A 19,956-nucleotide genomic window follows, 5' to 3' on the forward strand; every position below is an offset into this window, starting at 1 on the left:
TGGAAGTGTTTGGGCAGTAATCAACTGGCTCTGGGAACTGGAGGGTTACAATGCCTCAATTACAGGAACAGCGAGCAGCTACATATAGCAGCCACCCAAACCGACTGCAGCACGTACTTCGTAAAGCCGCGGCCATCCCCCCTTATCTATGCATCATTCAGCCATGTCCGCCCGCTTGCTAATCCAGCATGCGCCCCTGCGGCCAAAGGCAGCGGATGTTGTCTCCTCGAGAGAGTCCAAGACGTGAACGAGCGGACGATGGGCGGGGCATGCGGAGGATCAACCAACATGTGATTGGTCTTTTGCAGCGGACGGGCTGACGGGGGTGTTTGCTAAAGTGCGGTGATGACTGATGTTGCTCCGCGCCCGAGATGCGGGAATGCAGTCCATTGCTCCATCTCTCTTATACTGGCCGACTCCATGTCAATCTACCATCCGACCCTCGTCCGCTCGCTGCGGAGACCTCTCTGCCGTCTCTGCATAAGATGAGTCTTCCCGGTTCATCTCCGGTTTTCCTCCGTCCTCACCCTGGCCGTCGGCGCGATAAGCCGCAGCTGTCGTGCAACTCGTGCCGCCTACGAAAGTACGTTCTCAGGTGTTTCTCATCTGGCAGCTCCAAGATACACACCTCCCCTCCACTATGAGTTCAAACCTACTGTGGGAATCATGTAGATGGTGCTGACGCGGACACGTGTAGGCGAAAGTGTGACCGCCAAAAGCCTTGTTCTCAGTGCATTGTGAGTTCGCATGTCCGCGTCTGCATAAAGTCTTTTACAGTCCCCCGTCCCAACACGGGGGAGCAATAGGAAAGTTGTGATGCTCACCACCTGATGCAATGTCGACTAGAAACACCGCCGCGAGTCGACGTGCACGTACGCTGACTCGCCGGTGCCGTCCTCCTCGCCCAAGGACCTACACGTTGTCTCTCCCTCTAGTACATGTACCGAGCGCCTTGTCGAGGATACTGGCGCATCTACCAGCGGGCCGGGCGGTCTTTCAACGCCGGGCAGCACGCATGCGACCCCCCGTTTCGTTGCATCGCCAGACGCGCCAGACCTAAAACTGACCGCGTCCGGGACCGGCTTCAAGGACTCAACCCACTGGACCTCTGTTCTGAGCGACGTGACGAACGGAAAGAGACGAGATGACGCAGTCGGCGCAACCCAACCCGAGGCCGCATTCGACGACCGTGTACCTTCTCCGCCGGAGCAGAATATCCTCCTCTTTGAGGGGTGTAAGCACGCCACTGACCAGGAGCTCCTCGCCTCGATGCCACCCAAGAGAGAAGCCGACAGCTTGGTCGCATACTACTTCCGAGCTCAGGAATACCGGTGTAGGTGATCACACCACGCTGCATGCGAAACCCTTGGCCGGTTCATGATGATGCTGAACATGAATGTTACCTCACTAGCTGTCATACATCCAAGCGAGTTCTTGAAGAGGGTAACAAGGCTCCTAGCACATACCACAGGGGGACCTGATGGCTGACCGTTGCCCTTTAATCAAGTACAATGCGTTTTGGACGAGTCCTGGCTCTGAATCCATCACATGGCTCGGTCTGTTGTACAGCATATTCTGCCTCACCAGTCAAATGCAGTGCCAGGAGAGCGTGCGCTGCAAGGCCCAGAACCGCGCGTCGCCCGCCGGGTCATTTCTACCTTCGCATCGAATTCTGGACTACCGAGAAAAGGTTGTACAATGCCTTGTCCGAGGCCAATTTGCCAAGGGGGGGCCTGACATCTTGGAGACGCTCGTTCACTACGTTGTGATCGAAAACTATCTCAACAAGGATTCCAACATTGGGGTCTGGCTCTTGATGGGCAACATTGTACAGATAGGTACGTGCTCATACTCGCCTGTTTCCGTCCGTCTTTGGCAGTAGTTTCTTCATTCATCTGGCGCCTGGAGACATGACTTTCACGATGTATTGAAACCTTTTCCGGATGAGGGTTGACTGACAAGAGCCTGGAAAGCTATCCGCATGGGCTACCATCGAGACCCCCAGCACTTCAAGTCCCTGTCCCCCTTTCACGGCGAGATGAGGCGCCGGCTCTGGGCCACCATATACTCGCTCGACGTAGGCTTCGCAACCCAGATGGGCCTTCCGGGCAGTATCAAGCATGCGCTGTGCAACACGATGCCGCCTCGCAACCTACAGGACCGCGACTTTGACGCCGGCTCGGCCGAGCTGCCGCCCGCGAGACCGCTTGATGAACTTACTTCTAGCACCGTGATCATCGCCAAGATCCACGTGGCCACTACCATCGGCGACGTGTCGGACATGGTCTGCAGCCCTCTGCCGCTGGCGTATGGGGATTTGGTGGCGGCGAATACAAGGCTGGATGAGATGTATGCGGCCCTGCCCGGCCCGTGCAAGCCCCTCCTCGCCCTGTCCGAGTCTCTGCTTGACCCCCCATCAGTCGTGTATCAGGTCAGTACCATCACTCTTCATGTTCCCTCGCAAAAAATTTGTTGCTTTTATCGTTTAACCAATGCATCCGTCCCGTCCGTTTGCCAACAGCGCATCAACTTTTGCATGCACTACCAACGAGCCCGCATCCTCGTCAACTGGAAGTTCCTCAGCACCGCCAAGGACGTGACGCGGAGCAGCAACCCCTGCTGGGGTATCGTCATGGAAGCGGCCACGGAGATCTTGCGGCTGCAGCAGCATCTCATGGCTGATGACGATGACTCCGGCGTGCTGGACGTGCTGCCCCCCACCGGGGTGGTCGATTCGTGCTTCATGAACAACGGGTACTTTCTAGCCGCCAGCGTCGCGTGCTTCCTGCTGCGACATCGCAAGGATCAAATGTCCTCCCACGAGCTCTGTGAGGTGCGGGGCCTGCTGGAAAGGAGCCTATCTATATGGAGTCGCGCGGACAACGTGTCTCGAGAGGCGGACAGGGTGGTCGTGGCTTTGCGGATCGTGCTGGATAAGCCTGAGGAGCATGGTACTCGTACCGCGATGGAGACGGCGGGGGCGCAAGCTCAAGCAGGTGGAGGTGAGAGAGAGCCCCCTACATATAAGGGCTGGAACCAGTCTGATCGAGGCCGTTGCGTTTTGGATTCCCTGGGAAGAGGCCAAGCGACGGCTTCCAGTTTCGCGTCCTTTTTCGAGGACCTACCGTTGATGATGGCGACGGATGTTGATGCGTCGTCTTTCCCTGCGCTGCCAGCAATACCCATGATGGACTACTGGCCGCATGTGGATAGGGGCATATAGGTCTCTCAGCGTTGACGGTATCCGTCGTACTCGTTTCGACCAGGACAGCTCTAGGACATCTCGCATGATTTATTTACATCCTTGCCAGAATCCCTTTTGTGCAGCTCACGTAGAATCTCACGTATTGGCGTAGACTGTTTGTCTTTTATGGCAAAGCCGTAAAAATATGGCCCCTGGGACCGAGATATATATAAACCAATGATTTGAATGCTGGTGCACTATTGGCAACCTGCTCAATCCACTCTGTCCTTGCTCGACCGCCTACCTCGTTCCAGTTCAGGGGTTCGCGACCCCCGCGTCGGCTGTTTATTAGTTAGATCAACAACAGACGTGTCGAAGCGGACATAAAACGTCTTTCCCCGCCAGTTCACCGTGGTGCCAAGAACCACCGCCCACGTCCAGATCGGCAACGCCAAGAACTCTCTCCCGATCCAAGCCAAGACCCATTCGCCGAAGGAACGCCTGGGCATCCCCCCCGCCCCATGGGAAGTTCCCCGGGCCCAGTACGGCGTGTCCTCGTCGACGGCGACCGTCTGCCCCGAGTGGATGAGACGGAACGCAAACCAGTCGACAGTCATCCAGGCGAGAACGGCCACGACCCATATCGACGCCATGGCGCCCCAGGTGCGAGGGATGCCGGTCTTATCGTGGACCCAAGGCAGCGTGGTGAGAGCAAAAGCCAAGTAGGCGCAGCAAACGAGGGATTCGACGCCAGGCTCCACCAGCGTCGCGGCAAGGACGGTGAACTTGCGCGCACGTAGCCAGCGCACGCGACGGGCGACATACCCCGTAATAGACATGCCCGCTTGCGGCTGAAGAGCCAGGTCGCCCCACACGAGGCCGTGGTTCCAGTGTCCAGGGATGTTGGAGCGCCAAAGCAGGTCGCCTATCAGATGGTCTTCGCATATGTTGTACGAGAAGTGGTCGACGCCCGTGGGTTTGTTCTCGCCCTTTTTTAGGATGGGGTTTTGCGACTCGGTGGTCGCTTGGTCGAGGTGGGACTTTCGGAACATGTTGCTCTTTCCTACAATACATGGCGCGATCCCGACAGAGTTGATGGCCCCGTAGAACTTGATGTGGGTTGTGGCCATGAACATCTCGTCTAGCCTGCCGCCCCCGTTGCGAGAGATGCGCGTGAGCAGATCGTCCGCCGACCGGGCCATCAACTCTGGGCTGGAGGGCCTCTCGGAGGTGGATGACAGCAGCGCCTGGCGCGAGGCGGACGTCGGCTCCGTGTAGTCGATGGTGTCGACGACAAGGGGCATCTGGTGGACGAACTTGTACGGCGTCGTGCGCGCCTTGTCACTTGCAAAGCCCATCAACTTGTCCACCATGCGGCCCAGCGCCCCGCTGGCCACCCAGACATTACAGTCCATAACCCATATGATATCGCCCTTGGCTTCCCGATACGCTCGGCTCATGTTACGAATCTTGGGATTCGGACCGAGCTTGGAATGCGCATTCGGCCCATGAAGGGCGGGGTCTCTGCTCTCGACGAGTATTTTGGCGTCGAAGGCGGGGAAGTCATCGAGCACCTGTTGAAGGACAGGGTAGGCGGGATCGGATTCGTCGTCGACACAGAGGCGGACAGAGATTTTATCGCGGGGATAATCTTGTCGAAAGCTAGAGGCGATGCAGTCGTAGAGCTTGGGTTCGAGGCCCTTGACCGGGCGAATGATTGTCACGAAGGGGGCATCGTGTCCGAGCTTTGACGATATGGAGGGTGGCGGTCGACGGGACACATATCGAAAGCTGCGGCATTGTCGGTCAGCGTCACAACGGTCAGGAGACGCCTCGCTCGCGGGGGGTTGCTCTCACCAGGCACTAAGGCCGATGAACTGAACCAGGAATACGATGGCTACCCAAACCAGACAAGTGGTGGCGACGATGTTGACGATGCCCGACATGGCCAAATCGGTGTCCTCGCCTGCTCAGTGCGCGGACGTCGAGCGTGCCCTCGAGCAAAGGTCAGGTATGCATGGGACGACGCCACAGCAGTCGGGCGAAAGAGGGCGTGAGGGAGGAGATATAAGTCGCGAAAATTAACAACGCCTCCGGGCCCCGCCGCCGGCTGACCCGGTCAGACGGTCAAGTCGCTCGTTGAGGGGCCAGAGGATGGCACGGTGCGCCAGGCTGGAGCGAGGCTGCGGGCGCCCCAGCGGCTCGAGAAGTCGGGACGGTATCGTGGGCCCACGGGCCGGGAGAGTCGGGAAGCCGTCCCGCAAGCAGCACGGTGTCGCAAAAGCTTGAGGCCGGGAAAATCGACGATGGGGACGACGTAGGCCGTGTGGACTGCCCGTGGACAATGTGGAGGCGAGGAGCCGTCGGTCGCGACAATGGTTTTAGAGGAGTGCTTGGCAAGCGCGCGCGTCAACAGACGAACTGCAGGTCGGAAAGCTTGAATTGAATTTTGTTTTCCCCCGGGCTCCTGCGCTGGTCAGTGGAGGTCGTCATGTCAGCAGCCACGAAGTCTGTGGCGGTGCTTGTGCTGCAGTGCTGATGAGGATCACACATCAACCTTGGGACGTTGACGTTTTGTGCCTGGTGTGAATGGAATCCAGCAGCCAGTGTGGCGACCCTGAAGGTAAAGTACACGACCTTCCCACAAGCTATCACGAGGGGCAGGGCACGACCAGCCCGGCGATGGGGCGTGCCAGCGGGCGACGGCCTGAGCCCTGGGGGCTGAGCTGGAGCGCGTCAGGTGCTGCCCAGCATCCCGGGCGGTAGGTGGGCTGATGCCGAGGGACAGTGCCCTGTCGCCCCAGGGCGACTGGAGGCCCGTCATAGGTACCTGAGGTGTACCTTACCTTCCATTACGAGCCACCTATGGTACGGCTGAAGTACGGTTGGCAGAAACTGGGAAGACTGAATTTTGCTCCGCGGCCCACACATGCCAAGTGGAGAGTACCCTATTACGTTGTACGTACCTCATTTCGGGGCTGGCTCGGCTGTGGAAAAAAATCAATATTCCCGTGATCGTCTCAACCTCCATCAAAACTCTTGCTCTTCCCACATCCCACCGTCAAGCTGCTCTTGCACGCCGCAACCTCGCAGCTCTGTCCATCGCGGCCGCCACGGCCTTCTTTTGGATAGATTCCGTCCAAGAGGAGCCTGGTCTTTGTATTCATTCGCATGACCCTTCCCAGGCGTGTCTGTCCCTGGGCTCAAGCTGGCTGGGCCATGCCCTAGACAGGTAAGCTGGCTGCATTGCCTTCGAATTCATTCTCCGCGTCTCCCTCGGCGAAGTCGCCAGACGAAGCCACCGTCACAGATCGCGCCAATTGGCCCACAGTTGCTGCGTCTGCTGCGGACATGGTTACACGCTGCTACAATGATGACAACCTACCCATTGTGCATAGAGGACCCATTCACTTGGCCTCGGTGATTGCCCTTTGATTATAGACTACAACGGTATCTGATGCAGCTCTCCCTATTTGTCTTTGCTTGCTTGCTTGTCTTTTCCCCTCACTCTGGCGCGCAAGCTACGGTTTTGTTGGAACGACGCTCACAGTCTCGCTCCAGGTCAAAATGATGCCCTAATGAAATGGCCGAGATAGACACTTCTTCCTCGAAAGCCGCCGGCCCAGCCGGCGCAGTCCCAGCGACTCCGGGCACCCCGACGCCGTCATCCCAGAAGCGGGGACCGTCCATCCACCAAATTTACGCCCTTCCAGCTCCGATCCGGACGTTCCCTCTCCCCACGTTCTACCCGAACAACCCCGTGTCACTCTTCCACATCATCTCGACATGGCTAAGTCAGACATTCTCCCCGCCACCTGCGGAACCCTCAGTCGTGCACCAGGGCACCTGGTCCGACGTCACTACGTCCGTTCATGTCACCGATGAAAAGTCGATGAGGGCCTTGTGGGAGCAAGGCTTCTACGGCAAAGGCAGCCTCAGTCGCAGCGAACCCAACTGGCTCAAGCGAGAAGAGGTTCGGAGGGGTCTTCAGGAAGCTCATGTCAGCGAACTCTTGACGGTTCAGCGCCGACAAGAGCGTGCTCAGGCCAAGTGGGAGCGAGCAAGGCTGGAGCAAGAAGCCATTCGGAGCACCAAGCTGGAAGAGGCTCGCCAGGCCGTGGCCCGCAGCCAGGCAACCTTGGCCAATTTGCTCCCACCTCAACCCGTCATGGTGGCACCTGTCGGCCCATTGGAGCTTCTCCTACTCCCAAACTCAGCAGCAGACCTGTTGATTATGCAGTGCCCTAACGGGACCCACGAAGATCTCTCTATGGCCAGTGGAACATCAGACGCACACGCCACCAGTGCACCTGTAGGCAGACTTGGCGCGGCACCTGAATCTGGACGCGTTGAGGGTGGTGATCCACTAGCTTTGGGCCAGAAGGATGATGCAAACCCGAATGGTGAGGTGGATGGCAGCCTTCTGGAGACTGCGCGTTCAGGCGGCGACGATGCGCCTCGCACACCGTCCAAGTCGGCTGCGTCCTCAGATTCATGCGGTGATAGCGTCGAAGCCAAATCGCCGAAACGCCAGAAGAGCGTACGGTTTTCTCCAAAGGTGGAATCGACAACTTTCCAGCTGTTTGATCCGCCCAGTCCGAATCATTCAACGGCCGGGAAGGCCGGCCAGCCGCTCGCGAACGGCGACGGCAAGCTGAGGACGCGGGATATTCCCGTTATACCACTGGTGGACAGTGACAAAATCCCCGGGGGCAACACGCAGCCGATTGTGAACAAGGAGCATCTCCAATTGACACCTGAAGAGGCATTCTTCTTGACATTTGGCCTCGGGGCACTTCGCGTCGTCGACGGAGCCTCCGGCGAACCAATACCTACGGCGCAGCTGTTCAGGCTCTTCCGGCAGCACTCATACTTCCCGCCTCGGATTGGACCTGAGGAGCCCGAGCTCGAGCCCGACGATGGATTTCTAGTTCACTACGCTGTCTATCATCATTTTCGATCCCTGGGATGGGTGCCGCGTGCGGGCATCAAATTCGGCGTTGACTGGCTGCTGTATACGCGCGGCCCGGTGTTTGATCACGCCGAGTTTGGCTTGATGGTGGTGCCATCATACTCGGATCCATGGTGGAAGGAGTCTGGGAAGAAGGCACCTCATCGGACGTGGGCATGGCTGCACAGCATTGTTCGTGTGCTCTCGCACGTTACCAAAAGCCTGGTGCTCGTGTACGTGGACATTCCTCCACCGCCCAAGTTTGAGGAGGCCCTGGACGTGGGAATCGCCGAGGCGCTCAAACTGTACAAGGTCAGGGAGGTCATGGTCAAACGATGGTCCAGCAACCGAAATAGGTAATGAGGGATTGTACCAAGGCAGCTCCCAACGCAAATGGCCATGTAAGAATAAAGACGAAGGTGCGGCCGTAGGACCTCGAGGCTTCATCAAGTATGCTCAGCTGTGCCGTGGCTCTAACTCTTGTAAGGCTGTGATTATGAAGATGTATCGCGTGTTTCTTAGTCGGGGCGGAACCAGACGAGCAAAGAGTATAGCAGAAGAGTCGCCGAGGTCAATTGCATGGGCCATCGCGGTAACCCTTGTCTACGCCAGCATCATACATGTATCACTACATACGACGTACCTACTCTCTGGACAGTCCGTACAAATACTTCATATGTACATGCACGAGGTGGCTAATTACATGTCAGCACCAGCAATACGATGCCGAAGCAGAGCCACGTATCGCTTGGTACCCAGGGATGGACAGACACCCTTACACATGCCCGGTGCTGATGTGAGCGAGTACGTAGCCAGCCGGCCAGCGATGGAATCCATGCATAGCCATGAGCGTCAGACGTGGAATTCCGCGAAGACGTGAGCCAGCGCGGGAGTGGTGGCGCCTCATCATCACGACGGTCAAATCATCCTCGGCAGGTTCAATCAAGCTGCCGCCGCGAGGTGTTGCCAACTCACTCAGTCATGGGCTTGTGTAGATAGAGCCATCTCGCAGCTGCTGGCATGCGCGGGGGCTGCACGCACGTGCGCGTGGGGCACATTTGACGTGACACGAGGGGGGGGGGGGGTTGGATCGCAAAGAAAGGCAAAAGAAAGGCACGACGGACGGGCGGGCCTAACAACGTTGGTACGACACGGACGGGCGGTGCGCATACAGGGGGGAGTTTCTTGTCACACGCGGGAGAGGGGCGACTACGTCAACTCAACGACATGACGCATAGCCCCTTTTGCCCCTTTTTGGTTGGTGAGTGACTACCTAGTACTTTGTCGGCGAGCTTCTAGCAGCGGATTGCTCGGGTCTTGATCAGGAATACTGATGCCGATGTGACTACCTACCTTAGGTACAGTGTAGTCTGTTGCGATTTGGTAAGGCCTATTTACGTCGCGGACACGGGGTCAAGACCGAAGAATGGAAAGGAGACGACTAGCGGCTGTCGCTGGGACGGAAGGGGTAGTGGGTTGAAAGAGAGACAGTGAGGGATGGAAGATATCACAAGCTCGTTGCGTCCCGCATCGCCGGGCAGACGGAAGCACGCGCGCGCGCACCGGCCGCCATTGAAAACGCGGGGCAGCAGCGGCGCCGGCCGAGGTCCCGGCAGCCCCCCCCAGGCGGCTTTTGCCAGCCGAACCCGGGAAAAGTTGACGTCGGCCCAGTCCAGCAATTCCCGACGTTGCCACCATTATCTCGATATGCACCCGCCTGTGTTCGCCATGATATAGCCGCCGCGACTCCCCTTCTCTCCTCTTTTCGTTTCTCCCTCCTTCCTCCTCCTCCCTCCTCTTCTCCCGGCCCTCTGTGGAGCACGACCGCGTCCCTGTCCCTCCCCGCCATGCTCTCGCCGACCCGAATAGCCGCCGGCCCGCGGCTCCTGGCCCGAGCAGTCTCCTCCGCCAGTTGCCCCGTCGCCACGACGATCAAAGCTCCTACTGCGCCCGCCTCTCGCGCGGCGAGGACGGCAGCCCTCCACACGCAGCGCGGCGGGCGCGGCGGGCGGGTGCTCTCACAGTCGACAACTACATCGGCGGAGCGCTACTGGCCCAAGTACGAGATCCCCGAGGGCGCTTCGCGGCTCGTCTACGACCTCAAGAGCTCCTCCTCCTCCCCTTCACCGTCCGGCGGGGACCAGCAGCAGCTGCCCCCCATCACCGTCGCCTGGACGCGCGACTTCCTCTTCGTGCAGGACAGCCCCGAGCGCGGCCGCCGCGCCCTCAAGCCCGCGACGCTGCGCGACAGCTGCGCCTGCCCCCGGTGCCGCGACCCGACGTCGGGCCAAAAGTCGTTTGCCTCGACGGAGATTCCCGTCGACATTGGCATCGCCGACGTGCGCGCGCTCGACGAGGGCCTGGCCATCACCTTTGACAACGACATGGCGCGGGACGGCGAACACCACCACGAGACGGTCCTCCCCTGGACGTCGGTCGAGATGGCCCTCAAGCGCCGCACCGTCAAGGACATGCCGCTGCCGCGCAAGCGCTCCGTGCTGCGCCGCACGGGGGTGCAGTACTGGGACGCGGCGACGCTGGGGCGACACGTGCGGTCCATCGACTACGCCGCGTACATGGAGGATGGCGGCGAGGCGTTTTGGGACGCCGTCATCGACATCTGCCGGCTGGGCATCGTGTACCTGCACAACGTGCCGCGCGACGAGGAGTCGGTGGTGCGCATCACGACGCGCATGGCCAACATCCGCGAGACGTTTTACGGGCGCACCTTTGACGTGCGGGCCAAGCCCGACGCCGAAAACGTCGCCTACACGAGCGGCTACCTGGGCCTGCACCAGGACCTCATGTACCTCGACCCCCCGCCCATGATCCAGGTCCTGCACTGCATGGACAACTCGTGCGCCGGCGGCGAGAGCCTCTTCAGCGACGGGGAGCGCGTCGGCCGCCTGCTCTGGCCGTTCGTCAACGCGAGCGCCCGCCTCGCGCCCCTCGCCGACCACCACATCCCCTACCAGTACGACAAGAACGGCCACCACTACTTCGCCTCGCGCTACGTCATCGACCACACCGAGGGCGGCGGCTTCGCCGGCGTGCACTGGAGCCCGCCGTTTCAGGGCCGCTACCTGAGCGCCGCCAAGGACCTGCGTCCGTGGATCGAGCCCGCGCGCGTCTTCGAGGGGCTCGTCAACGACCCCGCCGCCGTGTACAGCCGCAAGATGGAGCCCGGCGAGTGCGTCCTGTTTGACAACCTGCGCACCATGCACGGGCGCACCGCCTTTGACGTTGCCGGCGCCACGGCTGATGCTGCTGCTGCTGGCGGTGGTAATGGTAGTAACGGTAGTGGTGGTGCGCGCTGGCTGCGCGGCGCCTACATTGCCGCCGAGGACTTCCTCAGCAGGGCGTCGCACATCCCCGCCGGGCAGGCCGAGGCGTATCGCGGCCCCGAGGAGTGGACGCCCGAGAACGCCCAGCGGGAGCTGCGCGAGACGGCGTGGCACCAGGACGTGCTGGACAGGGTGAGGAAGCTAGACCCCGGCCTTACGGAATAGAGATGGACGCGGGTCACGCCATGTCAAAGCGAGAAAGAGAGTGTAGAGAAGAGTTAGATAGATAGACGGTGCTGCATCGACATAGCTCGCATCGGTGACAACATAAGATACACATGTACATACAGCCTTGGAAGCCATGGTAGCTCGATTGTCTGTCAAAACACCCCGAGGAGCCACGTTGGACTCAACATCACATTAGACCGGGCAACAGCGCGGCGGACCATCTCGCTCCCCTTCATGCATCGTTTCCGTCAAAACATCTGTTCACAGCCAGCATTTAATACGGCCTTGCCATAATTGCCTTCGGTTCCCCTAAACTTCAGTGCCTGCCCACCCTCACGACCACTTCTTGGCCTCGACGCCCTCGGGCGGCTTCGTCTCCACCTTGCGCTCCTTGACGTCGTTCCAGTCCGTGCTGAGCGTCGTGCCGTTGCTCTCCGTGAAGCTCTTCATCATAGCACGCTGCTGCTCCGGCGTCGCGTTCTTGTACAGCTTCTTGAAGAAAAGGTTGACGTCAGCGTCCTCTTCGTCGTCGCCCGCCTCGGCGCCGATCTTGTCCCAGTTCTTGGGGCCGGTGCGAGACGACGACGGATATGATGGGCCTGCTGTTGTTGTTGTTGTCGCCGCCGCGGCCGGGGCAGGGGTCACCTTTGGCTGCTCTGCTACAGGCTGGGGAGGTTGAGCGGGCAACGCCGTGTCTTCTTTGTTGCCCTCACTACTCGCCTTCGGAGTCTCGGAGCTGCGAGGCTGTGTTAAGAAGAAGAGGAAACACTGGGTTGGGTTTCGGGTTATACTAACACGCTGGTGACGGCCGCTGCCGTGCCACCGTCCTCGTCCTTCTGCAGCTTTGCCCACTTGCCCGGCGTCTTCTTGGCCAGGGTGAGCTCCACCTTGTTCGCCGTCACCGTGTACTTGGACGCCGCGGCGTCAATCTCGCCCCAGAGCTCCAGCACAAATTCCTTTTCCTCTCCGCCGGGGTACACGACGGGGTCCATTCGGACGGCAGAGGGCGTAAACTCCACTTTGAGCTTCTCCTTGTCGTTGCCCTTGGAGAAGATGGACACGGACATGGTGGTGTTGCTCTGGAAGTCCTGCAGCCGCAGGGGCGTGCCGTGGGGCACAACGGGCTTGGCTGCAGGCTGAGCGGCCACTGTTGGCTCGCTGGTCATTGTCTCCTTTGAGGCGAGGACAGCGAGCTTCTTCTCCTCGGGCACCAGGCTGGTCGTTACCACCCTCGCGGGGTCGTCCTCGGGCAGGCTATCCAAGGCCCGCAGAATCTGCATGCGAAGGGTGCTTGCGAGCCGCCACTCCGACGACTGGGAGGACGTCGGTTTGGGTTTGGTTGCCAGGGCCATGCCACTAGCCCCGTCGCCGACGTTGAAGTCGTCCGTCCTGGCCTCTTCCATGGCGTCCGCGAGCGTCGGCTTCCAGCGGCCCCGTTCGTCCATCAGTGCCAGCTTCGGATCCTCCTTCTCCTTGGCTGGCGACCCCTTGACGAGCCGCATGGCGTAGACGCAGCAGCAGTCGGCGTTGGCGAGCTGCCCGAGCCGGTAGTAGGCGATGGCCCGGCGGTACTGGGCGTCCACCAGGAGGGGCCGCTTGTTGCGCTCCCAGGCCTGGTGCCAGGCGAGGTTGGCGTCGTCGAGGGCCTCGTCGAACCGCTTCAACCCGACGAGCGCCTTGGAGCGCCCGACGAGCCATGCCGGGTTTGTGGACTGCTGCAGCGCCTTGGAGAGCTTGGTGACGGCCTCGTCCCACTGCTTGGCCTCGACGGCGTCGAGGCCCTGCCTGGCGAGGGTAATGTGCGACATTGCGTTTGTGATGCTTTCCACTGCGGACGCAAGAGGTCAATTCCAGAGAGATCTATGCTTTCTCGCGATGCAAAAAGAAATGTTGCGATGGCTTCGTGGTGTCAAGGTAAGGGAAGGAAGGTCGCGGAAGGCCATAGATGCCGTGATGAGGTTGGCAGGTAGCTTATCACCTCAGGTGCACAGCTGGAACCCGGCGTTTGACAGGCCCCGGTGTGGGGCGGGCCACTCACAGCGGGCAGGCACTTGTTGTATCCGTGCCTGCTCGCGACGCTACCTCACGCACTGCATCCCAACGACCAAGTAAGTGGACATCCAAGATTGCCAGCTGCTATGCTGCAGTCATATTAACATTAATCATTACTTGGAAGCTACGTACTGCGTCTTTCCGCCGCCAACGCCACCCCACGTCCAAGCACGACGACCGCCCGCCTACCTAAATACTCACCTTGATGTCGGGATATTTCTTCGCAAACATTCCCAGCGCCTTGATCGTAAAAGTGAACTTGTAATTTGGGTACGAGATCATGCACGACTTGTTGAAGACGCCTTCAATAGCCTCTTGGAGCCACTCGCCGTTTGGTTGCTGCCGGCGCATGATGAGCTCGATGCCCTTCTTCAGCGGCTCGACGTTGGGATAGTCGGCTTCCATGAGGCCGATAAGTGCCCAGGATGTCTGCACAACGAGCGAGCCGTAAGGGTGCTCGACATACTCCATCGTTTCACAAGCCTGCTTGACGTCAGCACGTGTCTGCCCTTGCAGAGTAGCAAGGACTACCTTGTAGCTTTCCGACCAACCGCCATCTTCGCGCTGCTTGGAAAGCAGAAACTCGCATCCAGCCTTGGAAATTTTGCTATTGGAATACGTCTCGCCGATGCTGGCCATGCTCTCCAGCGCAAACATCGTAGCGTACGTGAAGCAAATGCCCCAGCTGCCATACCAGCTGCCATCGTACCGCTGGTTCGACTTGATCCAGTTGGTCGCTCGCTTGATGAATAGCTTGATCTCGTCGGTTCGATACTCGGGCCAGTGTTTGTTGAAGAGCGACAGCGCCGTCACGCACGCCGTTGTGCACTCTGGATAGTCGTACTCAATCATGATGCGCCCGAATACCTCTGCCGCATTGAGCATCTCCATGTACTCGCCGCCCCTGCGCGCCTCGTAAGACGACAAGGCCCCGTTGTCGTTCTGATAGAGCAGCAGCGTGTCGACGGCGTCAAAGATGCGTTGGTCGCTAAGGACCTTGTTGAACCCACCTACGTTTTGCAGGAGAATGATGGCCTTGAGAGCTTCCGAGATGCAGTCGCTCACGCCATATCCTTGGTCTCTGTTGCTAAACGGCCAGCCACCTTTGCGCGGCTGTCGGTAGCATTTCTCTTGGTCCTTGCAGTTGTCCCGGATCTGTTGGCGTTCAAGATAGTTGAGCGCCCGCTCCAACATAGGTCTCCAGTTCTTATCATCCTGTAGTCCTGCCTCAAACACGGCTTGAATCAAAAAGGCAGTGTCCCAGCATTGCACGCCATTGGTGCCGTTGCAAAGCATGCCTTCGTCCTTGACCCATAGGAACTCTGGCAGGCGCTCAATATGCCTCTTGAAGCTAGGGGCGTCGGACCCATCGCGAACATAGCAGACAAGCGTGTTCATGGGCGCGTTAACGGGAGCCAAGTTTGCATAGTCCGTATTCGCGTCTTCCATGTCAACCTGCTCACTCACCCACGCCTCGGCCCTCTCCTTGATGAAGTTCAGCCGCAGATATGGGTTATAGACGTTTACCAGCAACCAGTTGACCGAGTTCAGAAGCCATGACTTCGGGTGGTAATTATCGATAGCCGAAATGCTGTTGCGGTGTGCTGCCCAGACGATCTGATCGTGCGGCTGGACGAACAGCTCTTGCTTGAGCCCGCGTGTGATGTCCGTCTCCTCGCAGCTCCATTTCTTGGAATATAGGTAGCCCATCGGCAAGAAGACCATGCGAATATGAATCCACCAGCGCCAGGGTGCGATGGGAACCCAGTCGGGAAGGAGCCAGATTTCTGGCGGCACTGGGTTGACGATATCCCAGTCCACGACACCCAAGACGGCGAGCCAAAACTTTGCCCAGTGCGGCGCGTTGACTGCTCCTCCCAGCTTGTGCAGCGTGCCTCGGGCCTTGACCATCATCGGCTCATCCGGGTCGACGCCAACGAGCCGAAGCGTTGTATAGTTGAGGGCTGTTCCAAAGACGGTGCTCTCGCCCTCGATGTGAAGGCCCCAGCCGCCATCCTTGGGGTTTGCCCTCGCGGCAATGTAGTTTTTGATCTCGGTCGCGTACGCAGGGGGAATCTCCGTCTTCGTCACGTACCACGTGATGACGACGCCTGGAAGCAGGAACATGGGCCCGCCGTACTCACAACCCCAGTGCCCCGAGGGCAATTGAAGCTTTTCGAAGAATGTGAGGCCGTTCCTGGTCGCTTCTAGAGGCGTCTGTGCCTTTGGAAGATCTGGGAGGCCCTGGTCGGGGATCTGGGTTAGCTACATCTCTTGGTCGTAGGAAGCATAGGCCATACCAAAGGCAGATTCAAGTACCATTTTTCCGCAAAGCTCTGTGGCCACTCCTTGGCAGCTTTGGCGTCAGGCAAATAATGCCAGGTATGCCTGCTGTCGTCGTCCTTCAGCCTCCACCTTGTGGGATCCGTTTTGGTCTCGAGTCTGGGCTTCTTGGGGAAGCCAAGCTCCTCGTCGTTGGCTCGCTTTCGCGACCTGGCAGCGCGCGTGTCGCGACCTGTCGCGGTGGCCATTGTTGAACAGCTGTTGTTTTGGCTACTCTTAATGCCCAAACACGTCGTCAATGAATACGATGCTCGTTCCAGGGTGTCTTGACGGCAGCGGCGCGTTGCATACAAGTACGTTGTGCGCGAGTCGAATCGCAACGAGGTGCGCAAACGTGGACGCCGGCAGGTCGGGAGGTTTGTGAGCTCCGGCCCTCAGGGCTCCAATTAGGGGTCGAGGCGTCCCTGTGCCTGGGCTGTCATCCCATCGCGCATGCCACAGTGGCACAGACGGATCTGGAGCTGCGGGAGAGTGGAGCCCACTCCCCTGTATCGTAGGTGCTCAGGGTGCGCCACGCTCGTTCCAGTGCCTTGCACCACTCATCAACGGCCCAAGCCTCGGAGGAACCCCTAGGTACGAATGAAATGGCATTGATGTCGGAGGAAGGAACGTCCAGGCACGGCCTGCTCAGCTTCTTCGAGAGTGAGCTACTATACGGCGACCTCAGGCATCAAGACACCATCAGGCAAGAAACCGAGAAGTTCCGCTGAGTCCTGATTCACCATGTCCTCACACCCCACCCATCATTGTTCGGACACCGAACACCGACCTCTCCGCCGTGATCCGCCATCACCATGCCAGAACCGGTTGGAGCCGCTGCTGCTCCTGCGTACAACACCCGATCCCACACAGACGGCGCGTCCGCGTCACCCAACTCAGCCACAAGCGGGTTCCTAATAGCCCGCATGGAAGGCATCTTAGAGTCTGTCGCCGATGCTTTGTCCGGCGGTCACGAGCTTCAGCTCGAGCTCTTGACCCGCGGAAGCCAGCGTATGCAAGAACTGTGCTTCCCTGGAAAGACTGTGTCCGAAGGTCAGAAGTTTGGTACGCAACCAATTGTGACCTTCCAATGAAACAGCATCTTGCAAGTCATCTAATATTTCAGCCCGACTGCTTTTGATACTCCAACTGTCCCATAATGCCCTTGTGTCTGGTAGGATCCTGACCAAACGGTACGCTGTCAACGACCAGTCCCGAGGCGGGTCTTCGGCTGACTCAAAGCAGTCAAATATACTATCAGCACAAAGAGTTATTCGGAAAGCAGCGAGTGGTGGACGAGCTCGTAGACGACCTTGCCGCGACGCTGTCTGTGCAGCGACATGACTTGAACATCGTGCGTTCCTTGCTTGCACAGCAAATTAACTCCTCCGTTAATACCGTCAGGTCGCCACGGCAAAAGGCTTATGTTTTGGTCCGTTGGTAATCCATTTACATGATGGCACGGTGATTGATGCCTCGCTTGGGGATACGGTATGTTGTTGCTCCCAGGGCAGGCACAACGCTCATCGTTGACTACGTCAGGGCACGCCGATTCCTCTAGTCAGAGTCATCTCTGCCTTAGAGTGTCCATCGATTCGCTGGGTTTTGGTCGTCGAAAAAGACGTTTGTTTCGACATATTCTCGTGATACTCGCGTACTAATGTTCCCAGGCTATATTCCGGCCACTTGTCTCAACGGGTTTCTGGACAACGACGCTGTGCGGACCAGGTTTGCTGATTACCGTGCGTCGCACCCACCATTGACAAAGCACGCATTTGACTGACTTACGCAGGCAAAGGGCTACCCTGACCTTATCACGCGAAATTTCGTGAACCTGTTCTACTCCACGCATCCAGAAGTGCCCATCATCGTGCTCGCCGACTTTGACCCCGACGGCCTCAACATTTTTCGGTGTTACTGGCCAGACAACGAAAATTTGACCACAGGTGAACCTGGACATGGTGACCTAGGACTCCGTTTGCTCGGGGTAAAGTCGGACCACATCATTGACGTACCAGCAGCCGACTCCGGCCAGACTCGAGTGAGTCAAGAATTTCTACCGGATCACCAGTCACCTTCAGCTAGTATACAGTATTCAGGCTCCGCAACTTCCGTGAATTGTCGTTTCCCGGCTCAAATACTGTCCGTTCGCGATCGTAAACATGTTAGAGGAACGCTCGCCAGGGTGTTGTCCCACAGTGGGGCTGAGGAAGAGGCGGTCGGCTTGGTACGCGAGCTGCAGGTCATGCTCATGATGGGGGTCAAAGCGGAGATGCAGTGGCTAGATGACTCGGGGGACATGACACAATGGCTGGAGGACAAGTTGACCATGCTACTTTCACCGTAGGTCTGCCTCAAATGCGTCTGTCTGAACATGAAGCGTCGTATGAAGCGTCGGTAGTCCTGGGAAAATAGCTTACCCTAGATTTGAACCTCGGCACAGTGCGAAAAGTGCGGGGTGGCCATCTGCACAGTCCCCTCTCTTGTGGCCTCTCCTGCTCAAAATTTTGAGGCTCGCTCAATGCCACTGAGAGCATCACACATATGATCCAGTCGTCATGGCGCCTCATCTCACCGAAGACGAGATCGATGATCTCATTTACTTCGCCCGTGCGGGCGAGAATGAGGATATGACGGAGACGTTGAAAACTCTGGCGGAGCGGGAAAAGGTCACGCCCGCTGAGATCCTCGTTGCGGCCCGTGACGAAGCCAAGTCCACGACGTTGCACATGGCGACCGGCAACGGCCATCTGGGTAAGTTGTGTCGGGCTTTCGCCGGACCTTTGCGAGCAAGGTATTGTGAGCCGCCGCTGACAAAGGATCAGAAATGGTGCGTCGGCTCCTCGATGCGTTTGAGAGCCGACCAAAGGAGGAGAAGCAATCCTTTCTGGACGAGCCGAATGAGCATGGCAACACTGGGCTTCACTGGGCGGCCCTTGGAGGACACCTCGAGACGGTCAAGCTTCTGATGGAGCATGGCGCTTCGCCGGCTTTGGCCAACGAGCGTAATTACGTTCCCCTGGACCTCGCCAACTTCAACGACAAGCCCGAGATCGTCCAGTACTTTTTGTCATTTGCGGGAATGTTGGAAGAAAGCAACCAGGAGAGTGGCTTGAATGATGCGGCGGCGTCTATAGAGCTGGTGGATGGCGACGAAAGCAAGAAGGACGGTCCAGGGTCATCGGAATCGACTGCATGAGTACGACGAACCATCGGGGGTTCATTGCCGCCCGCAGAGGCGCATTCACGCCCAACGAACCTCACTTGAGTCACGAGCATGATGACCCTGGGGAGAGGGCACGTTACATTAGTGGCGCTAGGCGATGCCACGGCCATGGGAAGCATCCGTCCCCCGGAGTCGGTACCGAGATAAGCGTCAACGGCCCGCCTCGCATGAACCGGGGAAATCGGCCAATTCACCGACACGGGAAGCGAGGATGATGGGGAAAGACGACATGACGTGGTGCAGCGACGCGTCTGCGAGGCGCGACCGCTGCGACGAGCGCGAGACAGCAACGTCGGTCGCGCCAGCCGGCGACTCTGAGACCAGCACGGCGCATAGGCGAGGCAGAGGCCGCCGAGAGGACAGATAGAAGGCCAGACAGAACCTGGCGTAACAATTGATACAGACTGGTTGACGGTCTGGTAACGTACCTCTTGCGTCGCATCTCTGGGTTGGCGTCAAGGGACCTGTCCTTCCGATTGGAGTCGGCCATGGCTCGAGATGGGGCCGACAGGGCATTATATCTCTGGAGTCACCCGACGCTGGCGCCGGGGCACCGGGTGCTCCCCAGATTTTCGCCATCAGGTGGCATTACATCGCGCGCCGCCGAGCCCTGGTTTGTCAAGGACTCGAGAGAGTCGAGATTGGCGAGGGCGGGGTGGCGCAACCCCCCACGCTACACCTCGCCGTTCCCGGGTTCCGACGGGCTCCA

At 58.8% G+C, this 19,956-nt stretch overlaps 8 protein-coding genes across 11 annotated transcripts; 5 read left to right on the top strand and 3 right to left on the bottom strand.

Moving 5' to 3' along the window:
* Positions 1-400: 400 nt before the first annotated feature.
* JDV02_004818 (uncharacterized protein) lies at positions 401-3,223 on the top strand (the record flags this gene model as incomplete). 3 transcript variants are annotated; one of them, XM_047986058.1, is made up of 7 exons in its annotated part: positions 401-583; positions 698-737; positions 807-1,333; positions 1,412-1,443; positions 1,508-1,838; positions 1,974-2,431; positions 2,522-3,223. In XM_047986058.1, the coding sequence occupies exons 3-7, from the start codon at positions 1,270-1,272 to the stop codon at positions 3,221-3,223; spliced, it is 1,587 nt and encodes a 528-aa protein (XP_047842038.1). In that variant the 5' UTR covers positions 401-583; positions 698-737; positions 807-1,269. The 3 variants fall into 3 exon arrangements, with proteins under 3 accessions (XP_047842038.1, XP_047842036.1, XP_047842037.1); XM_047986056.1 differs by having other exon boundaries at positions 847-1,333; XM_047986057.1 differs by having other exon boundaries at positions 847-1,838.
* Positions 3,224-3,380: 157 nt separating this feature from the next.
* HSX11 (Ceramide glucosyltransferase) lies at positions 3,381-5,820 on the bottom strand. 2 transcript variants are annotated; one of them, XM_047986059.1, is made up of 2 exons: positions 5,042-5,820; positions 3,381-4,975 (listed from the first exon to the last, which is right to left on the bottom strand). In XM_047986059.1, the coding sequence occupies exons 1-2, from the start codon at positions 5,128-5,130 to the stop codon at positions 3,457-3,459; spliced, it is 1,608 nt and encodes a 535-aa protein (XP_047842039.1). In that variant the 5' UTR covers positions 5,131-5,820; the 3' UTR covers positions 3,381-3,456. The 2 variants fall into 2 exon arrangements, with proteins under 2 accessions (XP_047842039.1, XP_047842040.1); XM_047986060.1 differs by having other exon boundaries at positions 3,381-5,820.
* A 394-nt stretch (positions 5,821-6,214) lies between these two features.
* SEN2 (tRNA splicing endonuclease subunit sen2) lies at positions 6,215-8,628 on the top strand. The gene is made up of 2 exons (XM_047986061.1): positions 6,215-6,416; positions 6,746-8,628. Exon 2 carries the CDS (start codon positions 6,768-6,770, stop codon positions 8,493-8,495), a length of 1,728 nt encoding a protein of 575 aa, XP_047842041.1. The 5' UTR covers positions 6,215-6,416; positions 6,746-6,767; the 3' UTR covers positions 8,496-8,628.
* Positions 8,629-9,926: 1,298 nt separating this feature from the next.
* On the top strand, positions 9,927-11,644 carry JDV02_004821 (uncharacterized protein; the record flags this gene model as incomplete). Its single annotated transcript, XM_047986062.1, has 1 exon — positions 9,927-11,644. The coding sequence occupies exon 1, from the start codon at positions 9,983-9,985 to the stop codon at positions 11,642-11,644; it is 1,662 nt and encodes a 553-aa protein (XP_047842042.1). The 5' UTR covers positions 9,927-9,982.
* A 68-nt stretch (positions 11,645-11,712) lies between these two features.
* SGT1 (Cochaperone protein) lies at positions 11,713-13,600 on the bottom strand. Its single transcript, XM_047986063.1, has 2 exons — positions 12,443-13,600; positions 11,713-12,383 (listed from the first exon to the last, which is right to left on the bottom strand). Exons 1-2 carry the CDS (start codon positions 13,453-13,455, stop codon positions 11,981-11,983), a joined length of 1,416 nt encoding a protein of 471 aa, XP_047842043.1. The 5' UTR covers positions 13,456-13,600; the 3' UTR covers positions 11,713-11,980.
* Positions 13,601-13,776: 176 nt separating this feature from the next.
* On the bottom strand, positions 13,777-16,318 carry JDV02_004823 (Lanosterol synthase). Its single transcript, XM_047986064.1, has 3 exons — positions 16,000-16,318; positions 14,231-15,943; positions 13,777-14,182 (listed from the first exon to the last, which is right to left on the bottom strand). Exons 1-3 carry the CDS (start codon positions 16,228-16,230, stop codon positions 13,889-13,891), a joined length of 2,238 nt encoding a protein of 745 aa, XP_047842044.1. The 5' UTR covers positions 16,231-16,318; the 3' UTR covers positions 13,777-13,888.
* A 368-nt stretch (positions 16,319-16,686) lies between these two features.
* Positions 16,687-18,465, top strand: SPO11 (endodeoxyribonuclease). Its single transcript, XM_047986065.1, has 7 exons — positions 16,687-17,086; positions 17,148-17,214; positions 17,267-17,375; positions 17,426-17,512; positions 17,564-17,644; positions 17,692-17,763; positions 17,814-18,465. The coding sequence occupies exons 1-7, from the start codon at positions 16,837-16,839 to the stop codon at positions 18,366-18,368; spliced, it is 1,221 nt and encodes a 406-aa protein (XP_047842045.1). The 5' UTR covers positions 16,687-16,836; the 3' UTR covers positions 18,369-18,465.
* Positions 18,466-18,579: 114 nt separating this feature from the next.
* YAR1 (ankyrin repeat-containing protein) lies at positions 18,580-19,220 on the top strand (the record flags this gene model as incomplete). The annotated part of the gene is made up of 2 exons (XM_047986066.1): positions 18,580-18,775; positions 18,847-19,220. The coding sequence occupies 2 exons, from the start codon at positions 18,580-18,582 to the stop codon at positions 19,218-19,220; spliced, it is 570 nt and encodes a 189-aa protein (XP_047842046.1).
* Between the last annotated feature and the right edge of the window lie 736 nt (positions 19,221-19,956).

Source organism: Purpureocillium takamizusanense, chromosome 4 (assembly GCF_022605165.1).
Source record: "Purpureocillium takamizusanense chromosome 4, complete sequence".
NCBI lineage: Eukaryota > Fungi > Ascomycota > Sordariomycetes > Hypocreales > Ophiocordycipitaceae > Purpureocillium > Purpureocillium takamizusanense.